At 41.5% G+C, this 27,005-nt stretch overlaps 1 protein-coding gene across 7 annotated transcripts in view; it reads right to left on the bottom strand.

The window, feature by feature from the left end:
* Window positions 1-27,005, bottom strand: part of PTPRM (protein tyrosine phosphatase receptor type M) — a 745,966-nt gene that overhangs the window by 142,362 nt on the left and 576,599 nt on the right. For 4 of the 7 annotated variants that reach the window (XM_060310545.2, XM_060310547.2, XM_060310548.2 and 1 more), the window contains 4 exons: window positions 11,539-11,690; window positions 7,190-7,264; window positions 6,933-6,959; window positions 2,059-2,246 (listed from right to left, as the gene is read on the bottom strand). In XM_060310545.2, coding sequence (XP_060166528.1) covers window positions 2,059-2,246; window positions 6,933-6,959; window positions 7,190-7,264; window positions 11,539-11,690 — 442 coding nt within the window. The remainder of the gene's footprint in view (window positions 1-2,058; window positions 2,247-6,932; window positions 6,960-7,189; window positions 7,265-11,538; window positions 11,691-27,005) is intronic. The other 3 variants (XM_060310546.2, XM_060310549.2, XM_030836644.3) reach the window with 1 other exon arrangement.

Below are 27,005 nucleotides of genomic sequence, written 5' to 3'. Positions count from 1 at the left end.
CAGTACACGGACCTCTCACTGTTGTGGTCTCTCCCGTTGCAGAGCACAGGCTCTGGACACGCAGGCTCAGCAGCCATGGCTCACGGGCCCAGCCACTCCGTGGGACATGGGATCTTCCCGGACCGGGGCACGAACCCGTGTCCCCTGCATCGGCAGGCGGACCCTCAACCACTGCACCACCAGGGAAGCCCTAATACAACATTTTATTGCAGAGTATAACAACTCAATCATCAATTATAACACACTTCAGATGAGTATACACTGTTTCAGTTTGCACTTATAAATCATATTTCTTCAGGAGATGTGAATCGGAACTGATTTTCTGCATACTTTCAAATACACATCATCTATGGTGTGTTATTAGAAGTCCTAAGGTAGGTATTTTAAAATAGTCCATGAAAAACTGGACTCAGGTTATTTTACGAATTGTTATTTGAGCCTATACCTAATCTCTTTGACATTAACATGTTTAACAAACATTAGAGCACTATCTGCATTCAGAAGATTGGATAGAACTAAAGACGTCATCTCTATTCATTAGGCTGATATTTTCGCAATAACCTAATTTTGTCTTTCATAAGATATTAATGCTTTTGGAAGTCCTGCTCTTAATCCTATTAATTCCTCAGCCAGCCTTTAAAAGCGCAGGAGGAAATATGCAAAGGCGGCCGGTTTCACTGCATTAACGAATTAAATCACTAAAAGCAAACCTAAGAATTTCAGGATGGCCAAAATGCAGAACTTCGTTTGGAAATGTTTTCTGGACTTAAATCAAACCTTTGGGCTCTGGTTTGTGATTGTTTTCTTGGCTTCGCAGTCTTCTGAACTGCGGTCATTGGTAATACGTGAGGACACACGTGTCAGCAGAGCAAAGTGTGTCTGTGTATTTGCCTGCGTTTAACAAAGACCTGGCCTTCAAAGAAGCAAAGCAGTGGTGGGGCTCTGACTGCTGGAACGAGCCTTGGACAATGAAGCTAAACCCAAGATAATGCAGCATCTGGGCATAAAACTGAGGCATCATGAGGGCCCCCCAAGAGGAGAAAGAAGCAGAGTTTGAACGTCGAAGGATAGGGGTGGGTGGTAGAAACTGATTTTAAAAATACTCTAATTCCAGACAAGATGTTTTCCAACTAGGAGCTAGTCAGGTAGATGCAATACCAGCAACACGTTCTTAGATTTAAAAAGCCATGTGGCTTTCTAATCCTATTTTTACTGTAAGCATGCTGCTACTTTATCTTCACCAGTGATTGTGAACTAATTTTACTTAATAAGGTAACAGAGAAATCCAAGCCCCTTCCTTCTCCCCCCTCACCACACATACACACACACACACACACACACACACAACACACACACACACACACACATGCACACTCAGTGAAGGTGTGCTCTTTTGAACCAGACTCTTCAAATAAATTAATTCTCTTCAGTTTGGGAAAGACTTTCCAACAGAATTAGGCTGAGGACAGAGGCTGTGAAAGGGGTGAGTCCTACATTTATATACGGTGCCAGATTATATATCGCTGTTCCTGGAAAGGCCCCCAAGGGCTGCCTGCACTGGATCGCGGGACAGCGACCTGCTCCCTGGGCTGGTGGGACGGTGACAGCTGTCACTGCCGTGACACTAGCCGGTCCCTCTACTGCCATCTCATCTCCATGCAAGACATTGCTGGTTGGCCTACAACTGTTCTAGGTGGACAGCTTCTTCCTGAGATAACCCTCAAAATTATTGGGATTTAACATCAGACTTTATTATAGGAAAAGCCAGGAAAGGTGGTGAGGAATGGGGAAGAGAGCCTGGCAGGCCTCTGTTTTCATGGCGTATTTATGCAGAATAAAGAAAAAGGTGAAGAAGTATTTCTCCTCTTTTCATTTAAGGTAGGACATCCCCCTGGTGGTTAAGTCTCACCGCTGGATGGAAATGGATCCAGGGATGAAACAGCTGGTCCCTTCCTGGCGGCCTCGTGGGCCCCACCGGCTAGGGGAGATGTCGCAGAGCCCCCGGGCGCCGCGCCCAGGTGGGCGGAGGGGGAGCCCAGGTGCGGGGTGCGTGCTCACCTCATACTCCTCCTTGAAGCCGTAGCCCTCCGCGCACTTCATCTGCGTGATGTGCTGAAGCAGGTCGGCCACCCGGATGGCAGGGTGCAGCTGCCCCGTCTGGTAGGGCACGTCGGCCGGCTCGCGCTTCTTGTACGTGTGGGGCTGCACCAAGCTGCTGGTGTCACTGGCCATCGTGTGCGTCTCGTCTGGGAAAAGAAGGCCGTGGAAAAAATGAGGGGAACCAGCTACAACGGGGTCGCCGAGAATCTAAGAAGAGGCTGCTGACATCCCCTCAACCTACGGCTGCCACGATCCCCGTGATGGCTCAGCAAAAAAGAAAAGTTAAGTGTCTAGAGATTTCAGTGGGATTGGCAATACTAGTAGGGATGCGGCAGGAATCTTTGTTTTTACAAAGCAGTCCAAACGATCTCTTGCTTTCCCAAAGCTAGTTGGTAAGAATCCTTTAGCCTTCGGGGGCTAAAGTTCATCGAAGTTTCAGTCTGAAACTTCATCAAGGCCTGGTGCAAAACCAGTCTTGTGTTCTTCCGAAGATTCGTGAACTCGTTTGTATGATGATGGAAATCAACTCTGTATGAATGTTCTGTGAGCAAAGAAAAAGTGCACAAGATGGGTTGGCTTACAAAGCTAGCAATGAAAACGTGGACATGATACATGAGATCCAAGATAACTGGGGGGGCGGGAGGGGGAGAGAAAGGAACCTGGTTGGATAAGTCACTTCGCATGCTCCAGGATCAGAAAGCTGGACAGGATACGGTGGGCCAACACAGCACTCATGGCATGATCTACAGGAGCTAACATGCAGGCCAACGCACAGCAGAACCAGCTGGCTTTGTTCTACAGAGAAGACACCCCCCCCATTCCCTCCACACCTTCTCCATGGGGCGGGCGCATGGGGGAACTTACCATTTATAGGCACTTTTAAGAAGATACATATCAGGAGAAAAGAGGAGGAGAAAAAGGAAACAGGGCATAAGCAATAGTACTGCGTGAATAAGTACAGGTAGTTTTTATTTTGTGTTTTAATTTTACAGTTAAGTTTTCTATTCATAGGTGGTCAGAGGGCAGAGCCTCATTTCTCCCATCACCTTAGGATGGAGGTGTTTAATTTAAGCACTCAATAAGAAAAGGAGGTTAAAATAGTATCATAATTGCTTTTCATCCCCCATGAACCAAGTAATGACTAAATAAGTCTTAGTTGTACTCCATACATTTTCTCACTTAAATTTCTTGAACAAGTCAACCAAATTGTATTACAAAATTAATGTCAGAATCTGGTCAAATAAGCCTAAAGAGGCTATATTTTAATGGAAGACTCCTAGTAAATTAGATTAATGAACTGCAGAAATTGTAGCTATTAAAAAATGTCTTATGCAGGAAGGTGCTATTAGGTTAAGAGTTCCACATTGTACAGGTTAACTCATTATAATGCTGAATCCCCTCAGCCATTTTACAGCTGAGGGTCTGTCTCATCAAAATATAATGAGAAAGTCACTTAAAATGAGAACATTAAATCAAAATTGATTTCAGGCATAAAGAGTGAAAACATATAAGAAAAGATAAGTTCAATGAAAAAAATGACCAGATTGTTTATCAATAGGGAATTCAGCTATGGGTTTTTGTTTGTTTGTTTAAACTGAGAAGTTCAGCTCCAAAGGAAATTTAGTTCAAGGGCGCTTGGTGAGCTGGGCCTGGCTTTGAAACCTCACTCCTATCTGCATTGCAAAGCACCTGGGATGCATGGTATGAAGGGTGGCACACAGGTGTGTAGCTATGTGCTGCTGCTGAAATGGTACCTGGATCACTACAAGGTGGCTAAAGACACAAAGACAAAATAAAAAAGGTGGTAAGTTGATCTTATGATTTTTTTTTTCATTTGGATTTGCTTTGAAATTTAGAAATTCATATGTTCCCATCTACTAGAACAGTTGCAAATAAACCGGGACATTTTCTCATCGGATTTGCTTGCTGGCAACTGCCAAGCTCACGATGTAGGGGAGGCTCCCTCCTGAAGCCCTGAAGCCCTGGAGCTTTCAGCTGCTCCAGCAGGAAGTTCTGCTCTTTATACTCAAATACATGGAACATTAATTAGTTTCCCCTCTGTGCCTCTCACTCTCTCAGTTTTGCACCTTTTGGGATGAACGTAATTAAATGCCCTCCACTGTGGACTGACCTTCTACACTTCCCCAAATGAATCATGTGGGTCTTCCATGTGGATCCACTGGCAACCTCACAGTGCTCTGATCCCAGGGCGAGGCACTCTTGGAAGTTTTAAGTCCACAGAACAGTCACCACTGTCACCACTGTATGTATCACCCCCACTGCACTATGATATCTTGACCTCATTATTATGTGGACACGTCTTAAAGCATTTAAACACTACCAGATCATCTAAGAAAAGAACACTATTACTGAGAACACAGCTGCCGACGAGGAAACTGAAGGTTTCTGATGTGATATCTGTTCTGAAATTTGGTCACCTGAACTAGCAGAAAATCTTGATTCCATCAAAATTAGTGATTCATCAGTTTCCTCTGACTTCTTAAAAAAGAATGATTACTGATAAAATACATCATTTGTCACTAACTTCCTATATTTGTTAAAAATTACCCACCCACAATTTTTAATTAAAAATTATGGCTAAGAGGAAATCAGAAATAAAGCTACTCACTAAAAGTTCCGATGGTTTTCTAAGAACTGAGAATTCATTCTACCTACATTCTTTAACAAACTGTCTCGAATTTTCAACGAACCAGCTGAAAAATCCTGAATTGAAATGGATGCTGCTTTTGAGGTAGGCAACGGTCCTACCTCGCTATCCATCTATCTAGCTATCTATTTTTTTTTTGCAAGAAAATGATATAAAGGCATGTTAAAGCTTTATACATTAGGGCTGGGCACCTTAGCCTGTGAGAATAAAATGCACTCGAGGATTTAATTGTGCTAAGCTGTGAGTCACAACAAAACACGTCTTCCTGTCTTAGTGTAAATTAAAATAGCACTATTCCCCAAAAGTGCCAGGGTAGATGTACAGCGTATCTTCATTGCATGGTTTCAAGTGATAACCTATGTAACATACGGATTCACCTTCGCACCGAGTGACATGGAAGGGACAGTCCCCAAGCACCGCCATTTGTCACATTGGCAGGTTGGTACCAGCTCAACACGGTAACAGTTATTTGTTGATCTGGCTGACTTATTTTTCACAATGTGCATCATTTCTGCTATTTGAATTGTCTGTTCAAGTGACTCTCTCTCTGTAGAGAAGCCTAACCAACTTTAAAAGATGTCATTAGTGTTCGTAATAACAAAGCCCCAACTTTAAAAGATGGTATTTGTTTAATAAGCTTATCTAAATCCTGCTGTGAAATCTGAACATTTTCTTCCCTCTGACAATGCACATCTCAGCCCTCCCCACTCATAGCTCCCCCAAGGTCAGAACACCTACTAGAGGAATTGCGGAGTGAATGCCAGGCACACAAAGAAATCACAAATTTCCCATCAAGAGATTCTGCAAATGTCATCTGCATTTAGATTGCATTGTTCGGGCACCTAAGATTAGCCTGTGCCCCTCACTTATGAAAAGGATAAAAATGCAGCTTTCTTTCCCTTACGGTCAGGATTAAAAGGTGGCAGCTTTAGCGGGGTTTGTTTATTAGTCCTCAAAACGACGCAAATTCAAAACGTCTGCTTTAGGTACATTCTTCAACTTCTGTCTGAGTTCATTTTTTCCTCAAGCAACAAACTTGCTTAATCAAGCCCAGAAAACACCATAAGGGGGAAAAAACCCCCAACACCCTCTACATAAAAATCATAACAACTTAAGAGAAAAGAGAAGCACAGGGGGAAAAATTATGTTGCCAAGATATAAACCCTTGTAAAGAGAGTTAGGAAGCAGGACTGGCACAGCTGAGGATGGAGCTCTGGCTGCGAGGGATGGTTATACACCTTGAAGTCATCTGTGTTGTGCTCCTTTTCTGTAAGGTTAGTAGTACTGATAGAGAGAGAACATAGCCAGGTACGCTCGGGCTACGGTCTCAAAGGCAACAGCAGCTCATGCTTGTTTGGTTTGGGAATATTTCCTACCTTAATTGCATTCTGTCCCATGGGGGCTAACATTTTATTTCATTTCCGGTGACATCTGACACATAATAAACCATGTGATTATAAAGTGTCAGCTTGTCGTTTTGCTGTTGAGAACAGCAGCTCCTTTGAAATTCCACTGTGTGACAGACATCTGAAATGCTGGGGGTGCCCTGGGTAGCTCTGAGGAGGGGGAGGGGGCCAAAGCTCTACTGTGATGATTTTTCTGCAAAGCATTTGGCAGAATTAGAAAAATGCTATTTTTGAAACTGCTGTTTTCAGTGCTTAGCAATAAGTGAAAATAATAAGAAGCTATTTTCACGTTTCTGACTGTCACCACTTTGGACAGACTTTAGGTCTTGCAAGTACACAGCTGAGTGATGACAAACTGTGTTTTTCCTTGGGATCAAAGCTGACTTTTAATTCTGAACCTGGACAGGGAGAGCGCTGGAGCCGGGACCGTTCATTGGAACCTTTTGGTATCATTCCCAACACACACACACACACACACACACACACACACACACACACACACACACACACACACACACACACACACACACACACACACACACACACACACACACACACACGGCAAACCCTTCTTATCAATGGGGATTGTTTAGAGAAAGTCTTTTTATTATCTATGCCCACCCCCAACCCCTCCAGGCCATCCACCACCCCCGTGACCGGGTTATGATCCTTGCATCAAACTGCCGTCTCCTACAGAGTGGCCACTGACTTTAGAAATTACTCCTGTAATAAACTGTGATAAAGGGAAATGTTCTCACCTAAAATTGCAGTTGGCACAAATGGGTCTGTCATACATCATAAGCAGGTCAATGCAGAGAAAGTAAAAAGAGAAAGAACAGTAAATGACTGATGAAAGGCCCCCCCCAGTTTTCCCGCAGAAAGCCATAGAAAGCATCGGGTTACAACACTTCAAACACGCTAAGCTCCTAAAGCAACCTGGGCAGCAAAGTGAGCCCTGGGCGATTCTGACTGCTCAGGGTTTAGGAAGAGATGAAACAACGGAAAGCTATGTTACCTGGGTAGTAGGAATTAGGCACCGATGTGCTCAGGGTGTTCGTTTTCATGGTAAAGGACGATGGTGAAGACACAGCTGTAAATAAGAGAAAAGGCATGTCAGTGGGGGTAGAGAAGCAACACCAGAAAATATGGCCCTGAGGTCACTCCTGGGGAAACGACACTGGGTAGACTGTTGACCAAAGAAACAACAGAGGTTTACCCGAGTCTATGTAGTAAATACTATCAGTCTCCACTGTCTCTGTGGGGAGTTACTTGTACTTCAGAGGACATGCCCCCTTTCATCACTGAAAAGATTTTCTGATCCCACAAATGAAGGAAAAAAACCCACAACCACAGTCGCCATTTTTTTTTTTATGAAAGAAGCTATCTTTTTTCTTTTTTAAAAAAAAAATTTTTTTATTATTATTTTTTAACATCTTTATTGGAGTATAATTGCTTTACAATGGTGTGTTAGTTTCTGCTTTATAACAAAGTGAATCAGTTATACATATGCATATGTTCCCATATCTCTGCCCTCTTGCGTCTCCCTCCCTCCCACCCTCCCTATCCCACCCCTCTAGGTGGTCACAAAGCACCGAGCTGATCTCCCTGTGCTATGCGGCTGCTTCCCACTAGCTATCTACCTTACATTTGGTAGTGTATATACGTCCATGCCTCTCTCTCGCTTTGTCACAGCTTACCCTTCCCCCTCCCCATATCCTCAAGTCCATTCTCTAGTAGGTCTGTGTCTTTATTCCTGTCTTACCCTTAGGTTCTTCATGACATTTTTTTTTCTTAAATTCCATATATATGTGTTAGCATACGGTATTTGTCTTTCTTTCTGACTTACTTCACTCTGTATGACAGACTCTAGGTCTATCCACCTCATTACAAATAGCTCAATTTTGTTTCTTTTTACGGCTGAGTAATATTCCATTGTACATATGTGCCACATCTTCTTTATCCATTCATCCGATGATGGACACTTAGGTTGTTTCCATCTCCGGGCTATTGTAAATAGAGCTGCAATGAACATTTTGTTACATGCACAGTTGCCATTTTGGATTAAGAAATTCATTAATTTCCCTTTTGACTTCTAGCCTTTGCTTGCAGAATTTTACTACCACACTGAACTGACTTTTACAACCAAGTATGAGAGTGTGTCTACACATGGCTTCTGGAGAACATTCTGAATGTCAATGCTTCTGTACTTTGCTAAATCCTCACCCTGCTCCTATTTCGGATATTGAGAGAGTTTTCACAATGCTACGATCTGTTTTATGAAAAATAAAGATGATGCTCCCTGTGTACTATATTTAACGTGAAAGCTGCATGCCTACATGTTGTCTTATCAGGCCTTTAAATCCTTGTAAACGTGCTTATTTTTCTTTGAAATCTTCCTCTGAAACACTCAAGATTTAACTACAACACCTTCTCTTCCCCCGTCATTAAGAGGTAGAGTCAATCCCATCCAATTTATCTGATTCCGTTGAAAGTGGATATTTCCTATTTTTAAAGTTTAACTCTCTTCAACATCTTAATTGATTAGTGCTTTAAAAACACTTTAATTTCATTAAAGTGCAAGGATAAATTATTTGAATGTGCTCAAGCTGGTTAGATCTAAGTCTAACTTCTAACTCCTCTGATGTGGTTATGCGGTTTATTTGATGCTGAGTTCCCGATCAGGACACTAATACCCACTTACATGGCTGGTTTATGGGCGGCTCTACCAAAGCCCTGTGGTTACTGCATGTCAGCTCTATCCTGATGACACGTTAATATATTTTCACTCTCTTGGAGCAGTTCCCTTCAGACAATGATTTTTACCTATGTTTATATTTTTCAAGTATAGAGTTAGCAAATGACAGAACCAGAACCCAGGCTGCCTGTCAGTTATATTTTTCTAAAATAGAGAAGTATCACATTTATAATGCATGTTTATGATAAGCTGCCAGGAAGAAAGAGAGCAGTTGATAAAAACAAGGACAAAACCCCGAGTACCTATAAAACATGCCAGGGGTCAGGGAGCATAATGCCCATTACCTGCTAACATTTTTATTTGTTTTGTAAAAATGTGCAAAGCACATACAAAATAACTATGTTTATTTTCACCTTTAAAAACATATTTTACACCCCTTTTTTGTATAAGAATTAAACCCATACCCACTATCCATATCTACCTTCCCCCCTTTTAGGTACGACTCCCATTTGCTTTGGTGGATGGATTATTCCCCATTCTTATAAATGTGCTCGGGCTTATTTTTAAATTCTCCAACCTCAGTTTTCTCACCGTCTCATTCCTAAAAACTACTTGCTTCCCAATCCTAAAAGATCTCAAACATATCCAGGCTTGGAGTAGGTGGGGGCTAGAAGCCTAGTGGTCTAATGAACACTTTTCATGAAAATTTCCTTCTCCAGTAACTGCTCTTTTGATTTAAAGGCATTTAGAGAGTATGACGATGACAAAGTTTACCATTAGGGTCACTGCCCGTGGATGGGACTGGATGAGACCTACCCATGGTTCAGAGAGCGGGAGGACAGTGGAACACCTCGTGCCGTGCTTCCTCCATTGGCTTTACCGATGGAAGCATCAAATAACGCCTCCTGGCGGGCGAGCCCCAGAGGCTGTGTCCCCGCTGCTGCAGCAGCCCCCTCTACATGGGCGGTTTTGGATTTCCACAGATACATTCATTTTTTAAAAAGTCAATGCCAAATTAAACAACCTGTCCAGAGGCAAATACCTCCTGTTGCTCAAACTTCAAAAGCCTAGAAACTGCCAATGTAGGCTTCTGCTCTTTGGGTAGGCAATTCCAAGTAAATTTATTCGTGAGGAATTTCACCATGAAATAGAAGATTTGGAACAGTAATGGGTTATCATGGAAAGAGCGAGCACGTATCCACGTGGTCCCTTCCACACTGTTGGTCAAGAAATAACTGCTCTGACAAAAATTCTCATCTTGTCTGTGGTGGGAAGGACTCCCCCCCCCCACACAAATGCATCCTAAGTTGCTTTATTTTGGCAGTTAAACGCATTACATACCTTTAAATGGAAAATATATTTGCTACAAAAAAGCACAGAAAATTGTACGAAAAAAAGCGATGGAATTTGTGGTAAACTGAAGTACCCCAGATTCTGCCACCTACACTGAAAATGACATGAAAGGGCAAAGGACAATGACCACGGTTGAGGAGTGTGTCCTGCCCGCCGGGGTGAGAGCCGTGTCTGCTGAAGTCCCGCACCAGCGGGCCAGGGCTGCATGTGGATAAATAAACGTAGGGCCTCTAACTGGGATAAGGTGGACAATAGTAGCCACTGTGAACAGAAAGGAACACGCCTTTCCACGAAGCCTTGCTGAATATAGGGGAAAGGCAGGTGTGGGAGAAGGGTGCTGACCACAGCAGGCGTGATCAGAGAGGGTGGGGGGCCGGGGCAGATGCAGATCCCAACAGCCCAGGTGGGTGGTCAGGACAGGAGCGCACACCTCCCGCACTGGGATCAGCCCTCTCGCACCAGAGACCGTGTGTCTGTGATTCTCCCAATCCCCAGCCTTTACTTTATTACTGTTGGTGACAGCTGTCCTTTATCCATCCGCAAGCCATCCAGCATCCTGGTTGCAGAGCCAGGGTCGGCAGCAGCCTTTGGGCATGGATTTCACACGTTAAAGAAACCTCTGACCTTGAACCTGTCAGCGCTGTGAACCACATCATTAGGCACAGGACACGGGATTTACTTTTGGTCCCCAAGAAGATCACCAGGGACACGGCGACTGCACTTTTTGTATTCATACAATCCCTGTAATTGCTGGCTTCCTAAAATAACGCCTTGTACCTGGATGGCAGGTGGCAGCATGGAAGGTATTAGCTGAGCTCCGTTTACCCACCTGGTGTGAAACATAAGCCTTCTGAAGTGGAAATACAATTTAGCTTATTAATTGCCACTAACAGCCCTGTAACAAAGGCAGAACTTGTCAGCTAAACAAATAAACAATTAGCTTGTTATTGCCATTTAGTGAACTGCTTTATAACGGGCTTCCCCCGAGTGACTGCACACCTGCCTCGCTTACAAACAGGAGCTGCATAACAACAGGGATGGTGAGGAGGGAAGCCTCCGTGTCACTGCTCTCCGGTCTTTACAGAAACGTGGCCGTGGCTGCCCGTGCTGTCTGCTCTGGTCCCCTCACCCCGCCCACATCACCGTTCCTAAGCAACCGTGGCACGTGGGGGCGTGTCCAGGATCATCTGAAGGGATTGGAGAAACCAACAGGGCCTAAGAATTCTCTGGGAGGTTTTGTTTCCTAACCCCCAGCACCACCTAGAATCCTGGAAACCCGAGAGCTGCCCTGAGGGCAGGCCCCGCGCAGCACTCACATCTCCCGTTGAGGTTGTGCGTGTCCATGAAGGAGAAGGCCTCGTCGCAGCTGGTGCCCTGCTCCGCGTAGCTCTTGTCCATGGAGCTCACCATCACCGTCATTTCCTGCCGCGTGCTGCTCATTGTCTCCTTCCGCTTCCTGGCCAGTTTCCTTGGGACAGAGAGTTCATTATGCAGACACGCGTGAGGATGGAAAAGGTGCACTGACCATCGCTCGGGAATCACTTGTATGGAATTAATGGTATTCATCCATAACAGTGTCTCATGATGCCTTCTAGATGGCAGGTTCTCTGCCAGCTGCAGACATGCAGAGGAGACCCATCTCCTGCCTGTCCTCAGAAAAACCCCCGCAGGCCAAAAGGCACATGAAAAGATGCTCAACATCGCTAATTATTAGAGACATGCAAATCAAAACTACAAGTTATCACCTCAAACCGGTCGGAACGGTCATCATCAAAAAGTCTACAAAGAGTAAATGCTGGAGAGGGTGTGGAGAAAGGGGAACCCTCCCACACCACTGGTGGGAATGTAAGTTGATGCAGCCACTATGGAGAACAATATGTAGGTTCCTTAAAAAAACTAAAAATAGAGCTACCATATGATCCAACAAACCCACTCCGGGGCAGATATCCAGAGAAAACCATAATTCAAAAAGATACATGTACCCCAGTGTTCACAGCAGCACTGTTTATAATAGCCAAGAAATGGAAGCAACCTAAGTGTCCCTTGACGGAGGAATGGATAAAGAAGATGTGATACATATATACAATGGAATTCTACTCAGCCATTAAAAGAAGAATGAAATAATTCCATTTGCAGCAACATAGATGGACCTAGAGTTTATCATACTCAGTGAAGTAAGTCAGATAAAGACAAATATCTTATAATATCACTTATATATGGAGTCTAAAAAAATGATGCAAATGAACTTATTTACAAAACAGACACAGACAGTTCAGATAATATACATATTACTATATATTAAATAAATAAAGAAGTAATACCAATGCACTTACAAAACAGACTCAGACAGTTCAGATATACACACTACTATATGTAAAATAAACAACAAACTGTATAGTATAGGGAAACATACCCAATATTTTGCAATAATCTATATGGGAAAAGAATCTGAAAAAGTATACATATATATCTGAATCACTTGGATGTACATCTGAAACTAACAACATTGTAAATCAACCATACTTCAATTAAAAAAAAGACCCCTCAGTCATGTTAGGAACGTACAGCCTAAACATTACCTTACACTTCTCCTACTATGAGCTAAAGTAAAAGGGCCAATGACCCTAGTACAATGCAGTCATAATATACTTACTGATAGGCTTCTACAGTTACTAACTTTGCACTAAATTATTCCTGACATGCCATATTCAGGGTCCAAGGGTAGATCCCCCTAGTAGATATTCATCATACAAAACCGAAATAATCCAAGCAGTGAATCTAAGGGGCGCCCTGCAGAACCAAAGAACAACCCAGGCGAGGTGTGAAGACAGCATCGCTGGAGTGTGCGTGGGACGGGAGGAGGCTGTGAGGCAGCCTGCATGGACAGAGCCCTCTGAGGGGCATCTGCCGAACCTCAGATGGCAGTGACACTGGACCGAACCCCAAATGAACCCAAAGTAGCTCCCCATCAAGGCTGGTCAACAGGGCAGAAGGTAAAAAAAGTCAAGTTGTCGACTTCCCTGCCAAGTTTTGCAGAGGAGTGAGTCCTCAGGCTCCCTCCCTGGGTGAAAGAGATGCAAAAAGGCCCTGGAAGGCAGAGAGAGTTCCAGTTCTTTTGGAGACAGAGTTTAACCCTGGCCTTTTTATCATGCTCATTAACCACCAGAAGCTCATAATCTTAAGTTACAGAGACCCGGACAAAACCCAAAAAAACCTAAGGGAAACTGACATTCGAATACACAGGTAAAACACATTTTTATAGCTCTTACTACCGGAGGTTGTTTGATGCACCCAGGACAGACGAGAAGAGAATTAGAGATGCTTAAGAAGAAGGTATAAAGCAAGAAGCTTTAAGAAGACGAGAGCACCGTAATACTAAAAATATAATGCCCTAAATATTCTAATTTTGCTTAAGCACTTAGCGTGTACACAAGAAAACGGCAGCTGTTTCTAGTAAATCATCTTGACTCTGATGAACCTAGGACACAGCAGAATTTACAATGAGCTGCATAATCAAAATCACCCCCGTATTAGGTGATTATTAATGCAGTGTAAGACACTGACAACATTAGACCATATGGATAAACTTTATTTTCATTTCCAAATGCCACATAATCCAAATGCTTTCTTGCCCGTAGTTATAATAATCTTTTGATTTCATACTTGGAAGGCAGAAGGGTTTCATTAGTAAGTTGCCCCCCCCTTTTTTTTTTTTTAGATGTTGGGGGTAGGAGTTTATTAATTTATTTATTTTTGCTGTGTTGGGTCTGAGTTTCTGTGCGAGGGCTTTCTCTAGTTGTGGCAAGCAGGGGGCCACTCTTCATCGCAGTGCGCGGGTCTCTCACTATCGCGGCCTCTCTTGTTGCGGAGCACGGGCTCCAGACGCGCAGGCTCAGTAGTTGTGGCTCACGGGCCTAGTTGCTCAGCGGCATGTGGGATCCTCCCAGACCAGGGCTCGAACCCGTGTCCCCTGCATTAGCAGGCAGATTCTCAACCACTGCGTCACCAGGGAAGCCCCAGTTGCCCCTTTTTTATTGCCAAAAGTTGTTGGGGAAAAAAGATACATTTTTAAACAGAAAAATGAAAATGATCTATAACTTCTGTGACAGTGTTGAAGTTGTAAAGACGGGAATGTATAATAAAACTTGAGCAGCCACTGTGGAGAACAGTATGGAGGCTCCTTAAAGAACTAAAAGCAGAGCTACCATGTGACCCAGTGATCCCACTCCTGGGCGTACATCTGGAGAAAACTCTAATTCAAACGGATAACATGCACCCCAATGTTCATAGCAGCACTATTCACAATAGCCAAGACATGGAAGCAACCTAAGTGTCCACTGACAGATGAATGGATAAAGATGTCGTACATATATACAATGGAATATTACTCAGCCATAAAAAAGAATGAAATAATGTCATTTGCAGCAACATGGATGGACCTCAAGATTGTAACACTAAGTGAAGTAAGCCAGACAGAGAAAGACAAATAAAATATGATATCACTTATATGCGGGATCTAAAAAAATGATACAAATGAACTCATTTACAAAACAGAAATAGACCCACATACATAGAAAACAAACTTATGGTTACCAAAGGGGAAGAGAGGGAGGGATAAATTAGGAGTTTGGGATTAACAGATACACACTACTATATATAAAATAGATAACCAACAAGGACCTACTGTACAGCACAGGGAACAATACTCAGTATCTTGTAATAACCTATAAGGGAAAAGAATCTGAAAAAGAATATATATTCTTATATATATTCATATATATATAAAAAACTGAATTGCTTTGTTGTACACCTGAAACTAACAAAGCATTGTAAGTCAACTATATTTCAATAAAAATTTAAAAAATATGCATTTACAAAAAAAGTTGTAAAGGTTTTGAAAAGGAAGCTGGCATAGCTCCTCTGGGTGCCAGTGTGCAGATGCTGGTCATCTTCTCCAGAGCCCCCTTTTCTCCAGCCAATCACGCTAGTCTAAGGGGCAGAATCTAGGCCTGGATGTTCTCCACAGGTGTTCTGGATAGAGGTAGCACTGGCTCCAGACCCACAGCTGCAGTTACAACAGTACATTTGCTCTCCACTTCTGTGTCTGCCAGCTCACTGGAAAAGCATTCTTAAGCCAGGTCTCCCCAGGAACACTAAAGTGGAGGACCGAGATAATTAGCACCATCATTCAGGCAAAACGTCCCCCCTTTGCCGGAATTTCTTTAATTTGCTTTGGACTGAGTTATGCAGATAATTGCCCCAGTATTTTCTTTTGTTTTGCCTATGAAGAGAGATGTAGTCAAGTTCGCCAGACTTCCCTCTTCGTCTTCTCTTGCTTGTGTTTCTCTAATCCTTACAGGTTAGGAAATGACAGTGAAAGTGCTTCTCACTGCTGGTGGGAGGTGGTGGTGGAGGGCAGATGTGTGCTCCAACAAAAGCCAAGCTTGTACTGGAAAGATCTTTCTCCTCTCTAATCCTCCGTGTGTGAACTAATTTCAGTGATGTCACGCTACACACTCCACTGCTGATCTTCCTTAAGCACAAAAGAAGCCCATTAAGGACTCATGAGAACCTGCTCAAATCCAGCAGAGGTCCAGCTGGAGACCCACAGCTTTAGGCTCATGTCCGTTAAGCACATACTCTGTGTCCGTGAACCTTCAAAACATGGCTCCCACGTCCTCAGCAAGCCTTCCTGCATTAACCTCACCCTTTGACCACAGACACAAATGTCTCACTGGGGGCCAGCCAGGCAGGTACTGCAAGGGAGTGAAGCAGGTCTAAGGCAATAAGGAGTGGTGGGCACTGGAGAAATGGAAGGGGAGACAGCCTCTCAGCTCCAGAGGGTGGATGCCCCATAAGGGTCCCAGACATTGTAAATTGCAGGAGAAACCAGAAATCCAGATTTTATAGGAACTATCTGAATTCTAAGTATTGTCAAATAATTCAAATTAAAAATTTAAAAGACTATGTAGCCCAAACAGACCATGTTTGTGGACACTTCTGCTCTCCACTAATACAGCACTTAGAAACTTAATTGTGTTGGAAGGGAGGGGAGTGGAAACTGACATATAATACATAACTACTGTATGGCAGTGCTCTGCAAGTGTTCTCTCATTTAATCCTAGTAACCTGGTTAAGAGCTATTTTTACTTCCTATTTTATAGATGGAGGAACTGAGTCTCAAGGACTTAAGTAAGTTGTCCAAATGGTGGAGCTGGAATTGCACCCCAGATCTCTCTTGACCCCAAAGGTACCCATTCTAGAACAATGTGCTGTATCTAGTAAAGTATTTCATTAATTTACATTTCCTTACAAGTTTACATTATAATTATCACCAAGTTGCTTTCAAACGTGAATACTCTATCACCTCATAACTAAATATTATGAATTAAAAAAAGTAGGATTAATTTACTAGCACCTAGCCAATGCTTTACACAAAGCAGGTGGTATTAAATATGCTTGTTAATTGAATTAACAATTGTCACACCAAAGCATTAGAAAAGACAGTTTTTCTGCAACCTCCTAATCAAAAGTAGCTTGCTTGGGCACGGAGGTTTTGAGTCATTGCTTGGGATTTTTGATTTGCCCTCATGCACAGCTAAATGCTATAGTCCATAATTACAGATGGTTGAGGAAGGTTAGATTTAGAATTGAGAGTTGGAAATAAGTGTGGATAAATTGAAATTTATTCTCTCTCTTTTTCTCCTATCTATTTCTCTTTTGGACTTTGTGTTTCAGATCTATATTTTATATTTTAAAGAAAACTTTAAAAACTGTCAGAAAAACATTGTGAACTTAATGAAATAGTGCTTTGTGCAGGAAAACTGAAGTGGAGGCAATTTTCTTTGCAATCTTATCTAAAGACACAAGTAAATTTATTTTCCATCTTGATTTTTAAACAAATGGTTTGCTTGAGATATTTCAATCTCAAATCTCTAAATTTGGATTGAATGAATCTCAAAGACCCTTAGTAACAACAACAACTAAAAATGTTCCTACCAACACCTAAAAATAGAGCATAAAAAATTAGAGAGAGGACTTTCGGTTTATGGTCAGGCATGTAAGGAGCTTGGAGGTCAGCACTCTGTCCTAACAACAAGTAAAAGGCTAAAGAGACGGAAAATCAACAACTCCTTCTAACTTGTCAGAGGTCACAGGGCCAACCAGTGCCCCCCAAATTACAGAGACAAACAGGCAGATACAGAGAATCACAACTCACCAGAGCAGAAACCCATGAGCAGAAATCTGTGTGAGAATCATCACTGGGGTAGATAAATCTAAACTAGAATTGAATTATTGGAGGGTCAGTGTGGTCAAGTCTGAGACTTAAAAACTCTAAGGACGTCCAGACTTAGGGGTACCCTACACCTTTTTGAATTTTATCTCCAGGAACCCTACCTCATTCTCAAAGTAAAGACTGGAGGAAAAAATTGGGCTTCCAGCAGGAGGAGGGGGGGAAAGTAGACATTTTGAAATACACCCAGAGCATTCTGTGCTTTTTAAAAGGGCTTGCCCTCAAGAATACTATTTTACTAGATGGTTGAGGAAGGCAGAGCCTGTTGGGGCAAGGAAAATATCCAAATCCAGCTGTCTCCAGCCATCCTGTCCACCCAAGGTGGGGGCACTGAAGCACCTGTGCAGGTCACAGCTCAGGGACACAAGTTCACTAACAGGTTGAGACCCAATCATAGGTCACCTCCTCTCCCCCAACACCTTACTATCACGTTACTAAAGACCTATTTGCAGAAGTCTTTTTCCCCTGGTACATCAAGTCTGGACATCAGTAAAAAATTACAATGCATACTAAAAGGCAAAAAACACAGTTTAGAGACAGGGGAAGCATTGGAATAAGGCTCATATGGGAGGGATGTTGGCATTATCAGACTGGGAATTTAAAATAACTATATGAGTCATAGGCTAAAGGTTCTAATAGAAAAAGTAGACAACATGCAAGAACAGATGGAAGACAAAAGCAGAGAAATGAAAAATTCTAAGAATCAGAAAGAAATGCTAGAGATTAAAAAAAAAAAAACCTGCAACAAAAACAAAGGATGCCTTTCATGGGCTCATTAGGAGAATGGACACAGCTGAGGAATGTTTCTCTGAGCCAGAGGATATGACAATAGAAACTTCCAAAACAAAAAAGCAAAGGGAAAAAAAGGCTGTAAAACAAGATAACAGTATATCCTGAAACTTTGGGACAACTAAAACAGATGTAACATGTGTATAGTGAGAAACCAGAAGGAGAAAGGAAGAAAGAGAAGTCACTATTTCTATTATCCAAAGGAACAGTGACTGAGAATTTCCCCCAGTTAATGTCAGACATCAAAACAAAGACCTGAGAAGCTTAAAGAACACCAAGAAGGATAAATACCAGCAATTCTACACCTAGCGTATTCAAACTTCAGAAAGCCAAAGACAAAGAAAAAATGTTGAAACAAGCCCAAGGGGAAAAATAAACCCTACTTATAGAGTAGCAAAGATAAGAATTATACCTGACTTCTTCTCAGAAACAATGCAAGCAAAAAGAGAGTGGAGTGAAATATTTAAACTGTTGAGAGAAAAATACCACCAACTTAGAATTCTGTACCCTGTGAAATTAGCCTTCAAAACTGAAGGAAAAATAAACTTTCTCAGACAAAAATTGAGGATATCCTGTGATAAACCATAATGGAAAAGAATATATAAAGAAATGTATATATATGTATAACTGAATCAGTTTACTGTACAGCAGAAATTAATGCAATACTGTAAATCAACTATACTTCAATAAAAAATAAATAAAAAAAGAAATAGAGGGAATTTGTGGCCAGTAGACCTGCCTTGCAAGAAATCTTAAAAGAAGTTCCTCAGCAAGAAGGAAAATGACATAGGTCAGAAGGAGATCTACATTAAGAAGAGGATTAGAGAAGGAACAAATGAAAGTGAAATAAAAACTTTTATTTTGCTTATTCTTAATTGATCTAACAAATAACAGTTTGTTCAAAATAATAAGAGCGACAATATTGTTGATGGTTATAGTTTATGTATGAGTGAAGTGAATGATAGAATGAATCAAAGGACATGGCGGAGGAATTAGGCATATTTCATTATTCTAAAGTACTTACACTAACTGTGATGCACTATAGTGTTATTTGCAAGTGGACTTGATTTGGTTGTAAATGTTTATTGCTAACTTTAGGCAAGACCTGACTAATATGTTGTTAGAAGAAAACCACTTTAAAAATAAAGATACGTGTAGATTAAAAGTAAAGGGATGCAGGGACCTCCCTGGTGGTGCAGTGGTTAAGGCTCCAAGCTCCCAATGCAGGGGGCCCAGCTTCGATCCCCGGTCAGGGAACTAGAGCCCACATGCATGCCACAACTAAGAGTTCACATGCCACAACTAAGGAGCACACATGCTGCAACTAAGACCCGGTGCAACCAAATAAATAAATAAATATTAAAAGAAAGAAAACAGTGTTTGGTTTAAAAAAAAAAAAGTAAAGGGATGGAGAAAGTTATAACCTGCTAAGAGTAATCAAAAGAAAGCAGGAGTAGCTTTTTAAATTTCAGACAAAGCAAATGTTAAAGCAAGGAAAGTTATCTGGGGTAAGAAGGGCATTAGGTAACGATAAAGGGGTCAGTTCTCAAGAAGACATAACAATCCTTAATGTGTATGTGCCCCAAAACAGAGCATCAAACTATGTGAAAAAGAAAAACTGGATAGAACTGCAAGAAGAAATAGATGATTCCACTACTATCATTGGAGACTTCAACACCTCTCGACCAGAAATGGACAGACTCATAAGGCAGATAATGAGTAAGGACATAGCTGAACTCAAAAGCATCATCAATCAACCTGATATATCAATAACTGACATCTATAGAATACTTCATCTGACAATACTGGAACACATATTCAAGTTTACAGAGAATATTCACAAAGATAGAGCTCATTCTGGGCTATAAAACACACCTTGATAAGTTCAAAAGAATAGAAACCATGTGATCCAGCAATCATGCTCCTTGGTATTTACCCAAAGGAGCTGAAAACTTTTGTCCACATAAAAATGGCACACTGATGTTTATAAAAGCTATATTCATAATTGCCAAAACTTGGAAGTGACCAAGATGTCCTTCAATAGATGAATGGATAAATGAACTGTGGTCCATTCAGACAATGAAATATTATCCAGCACTGAAAAGAAATGAGCAATCGAGCTGTAAAAGACATGGGGGAAACATAAATGCATATCACCAAGTGAAGAAGCCAATCTGCAAAGGCTTCCTGCTGTATGATCCCAACTGCATGACATTCTGGAAAAGACAAAACTATGGAGACAACAAAAAGATCAGTGTTTGCCTGGGATAAACCATAATGGAAAGAATATAAAAAAATGAATGTATGTATGTGCATAACTGAGCCACTCTGCTGTACAGCAGAAATTAGCACAACACTGTAAATCAACTATATTTCAATTAAAAACAAAAGATCAGGGTTTTCCAGGCAGGGAAGGAGGAATGACCAAGCAGAGCACAGAGGATTTTTAGGGCAGTATGATATTATAATGGTGGGTATGTGTCATTATTCAGCTGTTAAAAACTATGGTACATATGACACCGAGTGGACCTTAATGTAAACTATGTACTTCAGGTGACAATGACGTGTCATCAGTTGTAACAAATGTACAATTCTGGTCCAGTATGTTGACAGAGGGGGAAGCTGTGTGTGGGGGGCAGAGTGTATACGGGAACTCTCTGTTCTCTTGCTGTACTTCTTGCTTGATTTTGCTGTAAACCTAAAACTGCTCTAAAAAATAAAGTCTATTAAAAAAACACTGCAATACTGCCTGGAAAAAAAATTAAGAGGGAGAAAAAAGATAGTTAGAGCCCTAAATTTCCCAACTAGAACAAAAGAGGAGAAGGAAAGAAATGTGGGATGAATTCAAATTAAAAGGATGGCCCTTCATGCTTATTCTATTCCAACATTTCTTTTGTATTTCTTTCCTGGCGTAAAAATAAAAAACAAGGAACAAGGGCAAGGGAATTGGAAGAAAACTCCTTGGCAAGTTATTAACTATGTGACAGGCATGACTTAGAGCCAGTAAAGAAAACATGGTGAAGAATGATGTCTTCAGCATCGTGTCCTATGGGAGGAAGAGCCGCAGGACAATGGCCACCAGTTAGGAGACCCAAGGGCAGCATGGTTGGGAGGAAAGCAGAAATAACTCCTCCTCTTCTTTTCCTCCCTGAATCTGAACTGAGTGGCAGTTGTCAGAAGATCAGGGTGGAAGGGCATGTTTGCCATGTGCACCAAGCAGATTCAAGGGGAAGGAATCCAAAGGTCAACCTCAATTTGGACCCTAGTCAAGCTCCTGGTTTACTGCAACTCAGGGTTATAGGACACAGTTCCCCAACGAGCCCGACTGGCCCCGCTCCCAACCCTAATAGAGACCCTGCCATGTCGGGTTATGCCAACAAAGATCATGACCAACAAAGGACTTGGTAACACTGACCTGAAGATCAGTGGTTGGCTATAAAAAAGGTATCTTCATTCTTAAATGATCTGTCGTTTAAAATTCTACAGGGAAGGCAAAACTCGAGGATTTGCAAATTGCATATAGACATAAGAAGGAAAAGGCAAATGGCTTTCTGGTCCTGGCTTCTACAATTAAAGTGTGTGCTTCGACTTAGTTAAGGACTGGTGCAGAAGCTGGAACGGAGAAGAAGTATTTAATTTTTTCTCACAGTAGGGATGAAGTAGATATTGGTTGAGTCAAAGAATGCATACATTATACCAAATTGCCAAGATACAGCTGAATAAACCTCAGTGAATAGGGGGCTGTCTCCGTAAAGATGGATCTGTGAGAACTACCAGATGATGTTGTTTTTAAAGGCAAAATTTTAAGGAAAAGGAAAAGAAGATGATCCGACATTTTAAATACTTTCAACGCAGAAGAAGTGGCACTATAACAGTTAATAGAAAAACAAAGAGGATAATAATTACAAAAACTTATGTAGGACTTGAGATAAACCGGGCACATTACATTCATTAACTCTTAATTCTCACAACAGCCCAGTGAGGAGATTACTGTTGTTATCCCAATCTTAGAGAGAGGGAAACTGAGGCACAGTGTTGTTAAGTTTCCCAAGACCCATATGGCCAGACAACTCTAGACCTCTGGCATCGTTTCCTGTGTTGAGATAAAACCATCTGCATGAGACTGTTATTGGCCTCATTAAGCAAACTTTATTGGTTGCTTAAATCTGGACACAGAAAATAAAGACTAGTTTTCTTTACCAGCTGGGACTTTGTGGCCGACGACCAACGTAAGAGTGTTCTTCTAACTTCGCTGCTCACTGTATCATCACCTAAGAAACCACTGCGTCCATGTCTTGCAGACACAGCGCTATGGACACACTCATTCCCCACCCAGCTGCCTTCTGGTTCTCACTGACTAGTGAACATGGCGTGTGTTAATCACAAAGAATAGAGTTTCACGTTGAGACAAGTCAGGGTTTTGATTTTGGTTGGGTCTCGTTTTCAGAGTTTACCTCTTGACCCTGTGATGAGATAAATTTATAGGCTGGAGTTGCCTCAGGCAGACTGAGAGGGGGCCTTCGACACTGGCCTTCCTCCCCTGCAACTGAGAAGCGGGGGCCGATTTTATTAACATATTACTTAAGGCCACAGCTTTAGGTTGGGTTACCTAGAGGCAAAGATGCCCTAGAATGCGCCACTGACCAGTCAGGGTGTCTGCAAGGAACACACACCAGCCAAGAAAAGTGAAGAGCCCTGCGGACCTCTTAGGCTAGCAGCTGTCAGGATCTCTCTTTGTCCCCTGTACACATACCATAACCATGAGCATTTCACGTTGAAGAGGCTCAAATAACAGAGTCATATTATACAAATTTAATGAAAACTTAGTCTTTCTCAAACTTAGAAGCTGTAAAGGAAATATCTGGAAAAGGTTGACTTTCTTTGAAAACAAGTTGAAATTACATGTATTACAATCCAGGGTCACTTCAAAATCATGACGTGTATATCTTTTGTATGACTCTGATGATGACAGTTATTATCACAAATTACAATAAATAAAGGGATTGGGAACGTGTTATTTATTGCAAGAAAATTCATGGACTCATGTGGGAACAACATAATTCCAATATCCTATGTTTTATTTTTGGAATTAACAGAATTAAGAATACAATCTGTTATTTTCTGGAGGGAGTCCAAGTACCTAAAGCTTTTTAACCGTAGAGTGTTCGACTGATAAAACTTTTCCTCACCCTTGAGTTTCAAAGGAACCTCTGATTGGAAAACATTATCTGGATATGGTTGGGGACTGTGTTTATTCTCAGCCCACAGGTATTTCACTATGTTTCTTGGCAAATGTTAGCATCAGCTGCATGAGGACAAGGCTTTTGCCTCTTTTGTTTGCTATATATGCCCTGTCCTAGAACTGTACTGGCCTGTGGTAGGCATTCAACAAATATTTCTATTTGTTCTTATTTTGATTATCTGATTAATCATAATATTATTTCCTAATTATAAAAATATGGGATGAACATACTTGTGTGTGAGAGGGAGAGACAGAGACAGAGAGAGACAGTGACTCTGATGCACAGCTGATGAAGCTAAAGGTCTCTGGGTCAGTACTTGGAATTGACATGCACTTCTCAGGGCTCAATCCTATAGCTTTTCAGTTTGTGGAAAGAATGAAAAGAACCCTGCCAGTCTGAAAACACAAAACATGGATGTAGATGTATTTTTCTAAGTGATAAAAGAGGAATTGAAAGAAGAACCCACAACTCTTTATTTGGGTAACTTGAACTTAACATTATCCCTATAACAGCCTTGGAGGAAAAGCTGCTGGGTCAATCCTGAAATGCACTTAATTATCACTCTCCCCCGTTTTTTCTATCTGCTTGGGCATCTTCCCCACCTCCCTGGTTACCTTTCCTACCAAAGAGAAATTCCTTGAGAGCCCAACTTTCCCCCATACCCTCCCCCATTTTCTATCTGGCCCGGAGGGTGAGAGTGCCTGTTTTATAACTGTCTGGTGATGTTTTTAAGCTGGCCTCATCCAAAAACAGGCTGCAGCAAGGACCAATGAGCACACACACATCTTCCACTCGGGAGTAACTCACAGCTCATACGAGTGCCTACTGTAATTTCCCAGATCAGCCTAAGATTTTGAAACATTAAAAAAAGCCAGTAGTAAAAATAATAGATGCAGTATCTGTCAGTCTTAGTAATATTTTGTTTAGTCTTATTTCTCGCATCAGGGCAATATGAATCCACAGGGACTAGAACCAGTGATAGCACAGAAAATAGGAAATGGGTAAAATCCACAACAGAGCAAAATAGGAATAAAGTGACATTAGTGCTAGCGGGTCCCCACTCACAGTCAGCTTATGTGGCTGAATTCTGTGTGTGCACATTATCTTGAGATTTAATGGTTTCAAAAATGTCCCTCTGCCGCAAGACTAAATTGGTACACTGTTGATCCTCCATCAGACTATAAATGCGAGTGAGAAAGAGAGGAATTTTTAATGCGTGTCATATCGGAATAGTACCTCCAGTTTCCTCTTGACGAAGTTTGTTAAGCTCACTAAAAAACTGGAATGCCTGTCTATGAAAAACAGAGCAAGCCATTGGTGTCAACACGCAGGGAAATCAGAGTCCAATAAACAAGAAAAGTGTGTGTTCTGTTTCCGAATTAACCAGGGACATTATCATAAAATCCAGGTGACCCCTTGGATATGCAGAACTAAGTATCCAAGAAGCTCATAAACATATAGAATGAAAAATTTTCACAAAATCGTTCTATTCCAAGTGTAAAATACAGCTGCTGGTTAATTTATCCAGGGGCAAATACAGCCCATTTCTTTTGGGGCTCTAGCAACCTGTGTGGAACACAGCAACTGAGAGAGATTGCTGCAGAAGCACCAGCTTTAATATTTCATTACTTACAGGCATCCCTACGGCCATCTGACTAGCCATTGGGCCTTTCTAAAAATCCATTTATCTACCAACCACTCTTCCCAATCCAGGCCTATGTTTTCTTAACTTATTCTAAACTGTGGTCACTTTATTGACAAAAATATTCTTTTCCCCATGGAAAGATACAAAAATCACACTTAAAACTTTTTACCTCTGATTCTGAATTTGTAAGTTTCTCTTTTTTACAGATAAAGGCAAAGCAAACTACATTTACTTTAGTACTTTGGTACACTGGTAGCAAAAGGTTCTTACTTGTTATTAGAAATGTGAAAAGCAAATAATCTCGCCTTTATATGCTATTTATTTATTATGTATGTGTGTATGAGGCAGCGGGAGTTGATGGGAGACAGGAATTTTTTTTCAAAATTAAAATGAAATCTCAAAAGTAACACCAAAGTTGTACTAAATTATCATATGTAGCAAGTTGTGTTTTCCCACATACTCACCAACACTTGATATTAGTTAAAAATGTTTGCCAATCTGATGGGTAAAACAATGGCATGTCATATTGTGTAGATTTGCACATAACTGATTATGTGTGAGGTTGAATATATTTTCAAATGTCACTTAGCCATACATTGGTATTCTGTAAGTTGCCTGTGTATGTTTTATACCCATTTGTACATTTGGGTTTGTCTTTTCTTATTGATGTCTAGATATTTTTTTACAGTTAGGCCACTAGTGCTTCAACATATAAATATTAAGAATATTTTCTTCTATAGCTTGTTTTAAAATTTTGTTTATGGTGTCCTTTGGTATACAAGTGTGTATGATTATGTCCATGATGGTTCTAGGGCATTCCCTGCCCTGAGGTTACAAAGATATTCTCCTATACTTTATTATACCTGGTGCTCTTTCTCTTCCTAGTGACAAAGGGGATGAATTAGATGCTGGCTTCTCAGGTACGGCAAAAAGATAAGCAGACAAGAGGGTTTAAGATGGTGGTGAAAGTAGCTGACGTAGGTCTAGAAGCAACCAGGTTCAATGAGCACCTCTGAAGCCAGAATGTATTCTCTAAGTGCCACTGCCTACGAAAACCCCCAAGATTTCTTGCAGAAATGGCTGATTCCAGTCATGGGGCAGACAATGAATAAGATTAGCTGAGACCATCCTGTTGGACCAGAAAGCAAGGAAGCTCCAAAGGTTTCTGGAGTCATGTTGAAAGAACACAAGAGACAACCTGAAGGGGCTCCTCCTGGCCAAAGAGGAGATGCTCTCAACATGCAAACACTAGTTATTGTAAAGCGTTCAAACATATTAAATAGGTAAAAATCCCTGAGTCCATATGGTACTACTGGTTACTGTATAAAGTTGTTATGACACCAATTCATTCTGAAGCTAGAAAATAAAGGGAATGAATTAAACGTTTATCTCGAGTTTCCTATAGGAACTGTATTTCAGGATAAGCAAATATTTGAGCCGAGATGACACTTAATAAATACGGATGGAGTGATGGAATTAGGATGTCACCATTTTGAAACCCCTAACAAAATAACAGATCTAGGCAATCATCATCAGTAGCTTAAAAAGCCATTAAGTGAAAGGCTGAAGTGGAACTTTGTAATGGATGGATCAGGCTGGTGAAACCGCCACCCGCCAAACAATCTGAGCGTTACGTGCTTCCCGATGCAGTGTGATGGGAAGTAAAAGCACGACCACAAGCAGTTCCTACCAAAACAAGAAGCCTGAATCTGATTCAGCCTCCCTCTCTCACCCAGATCACAGTAAGCACAGATGGTGAAAGGCACCTTGGATGACACACCAAGAACAGGTCAGCAAAGCTCAGAATGCAGG

This window comes from Globicephala melas, chromosome 13 (assembly GCF_963455315.2).
Source record: "Globicephala melas chromosome 13, mGloMel1.2, whole genome shotgun sequence".
Classification (NCBI taxonomy): Eukaryota; Metazoa; Chordata; class Mammalia; order Artiodactyla; family Delphinidae; genus Globicephala; species Globicephala melas.
The sequence above is the reverse complement of the archived record's forward strand: the minus strand, read 5'-3'. Positions and strand labels throughout refer to the sequence as shown.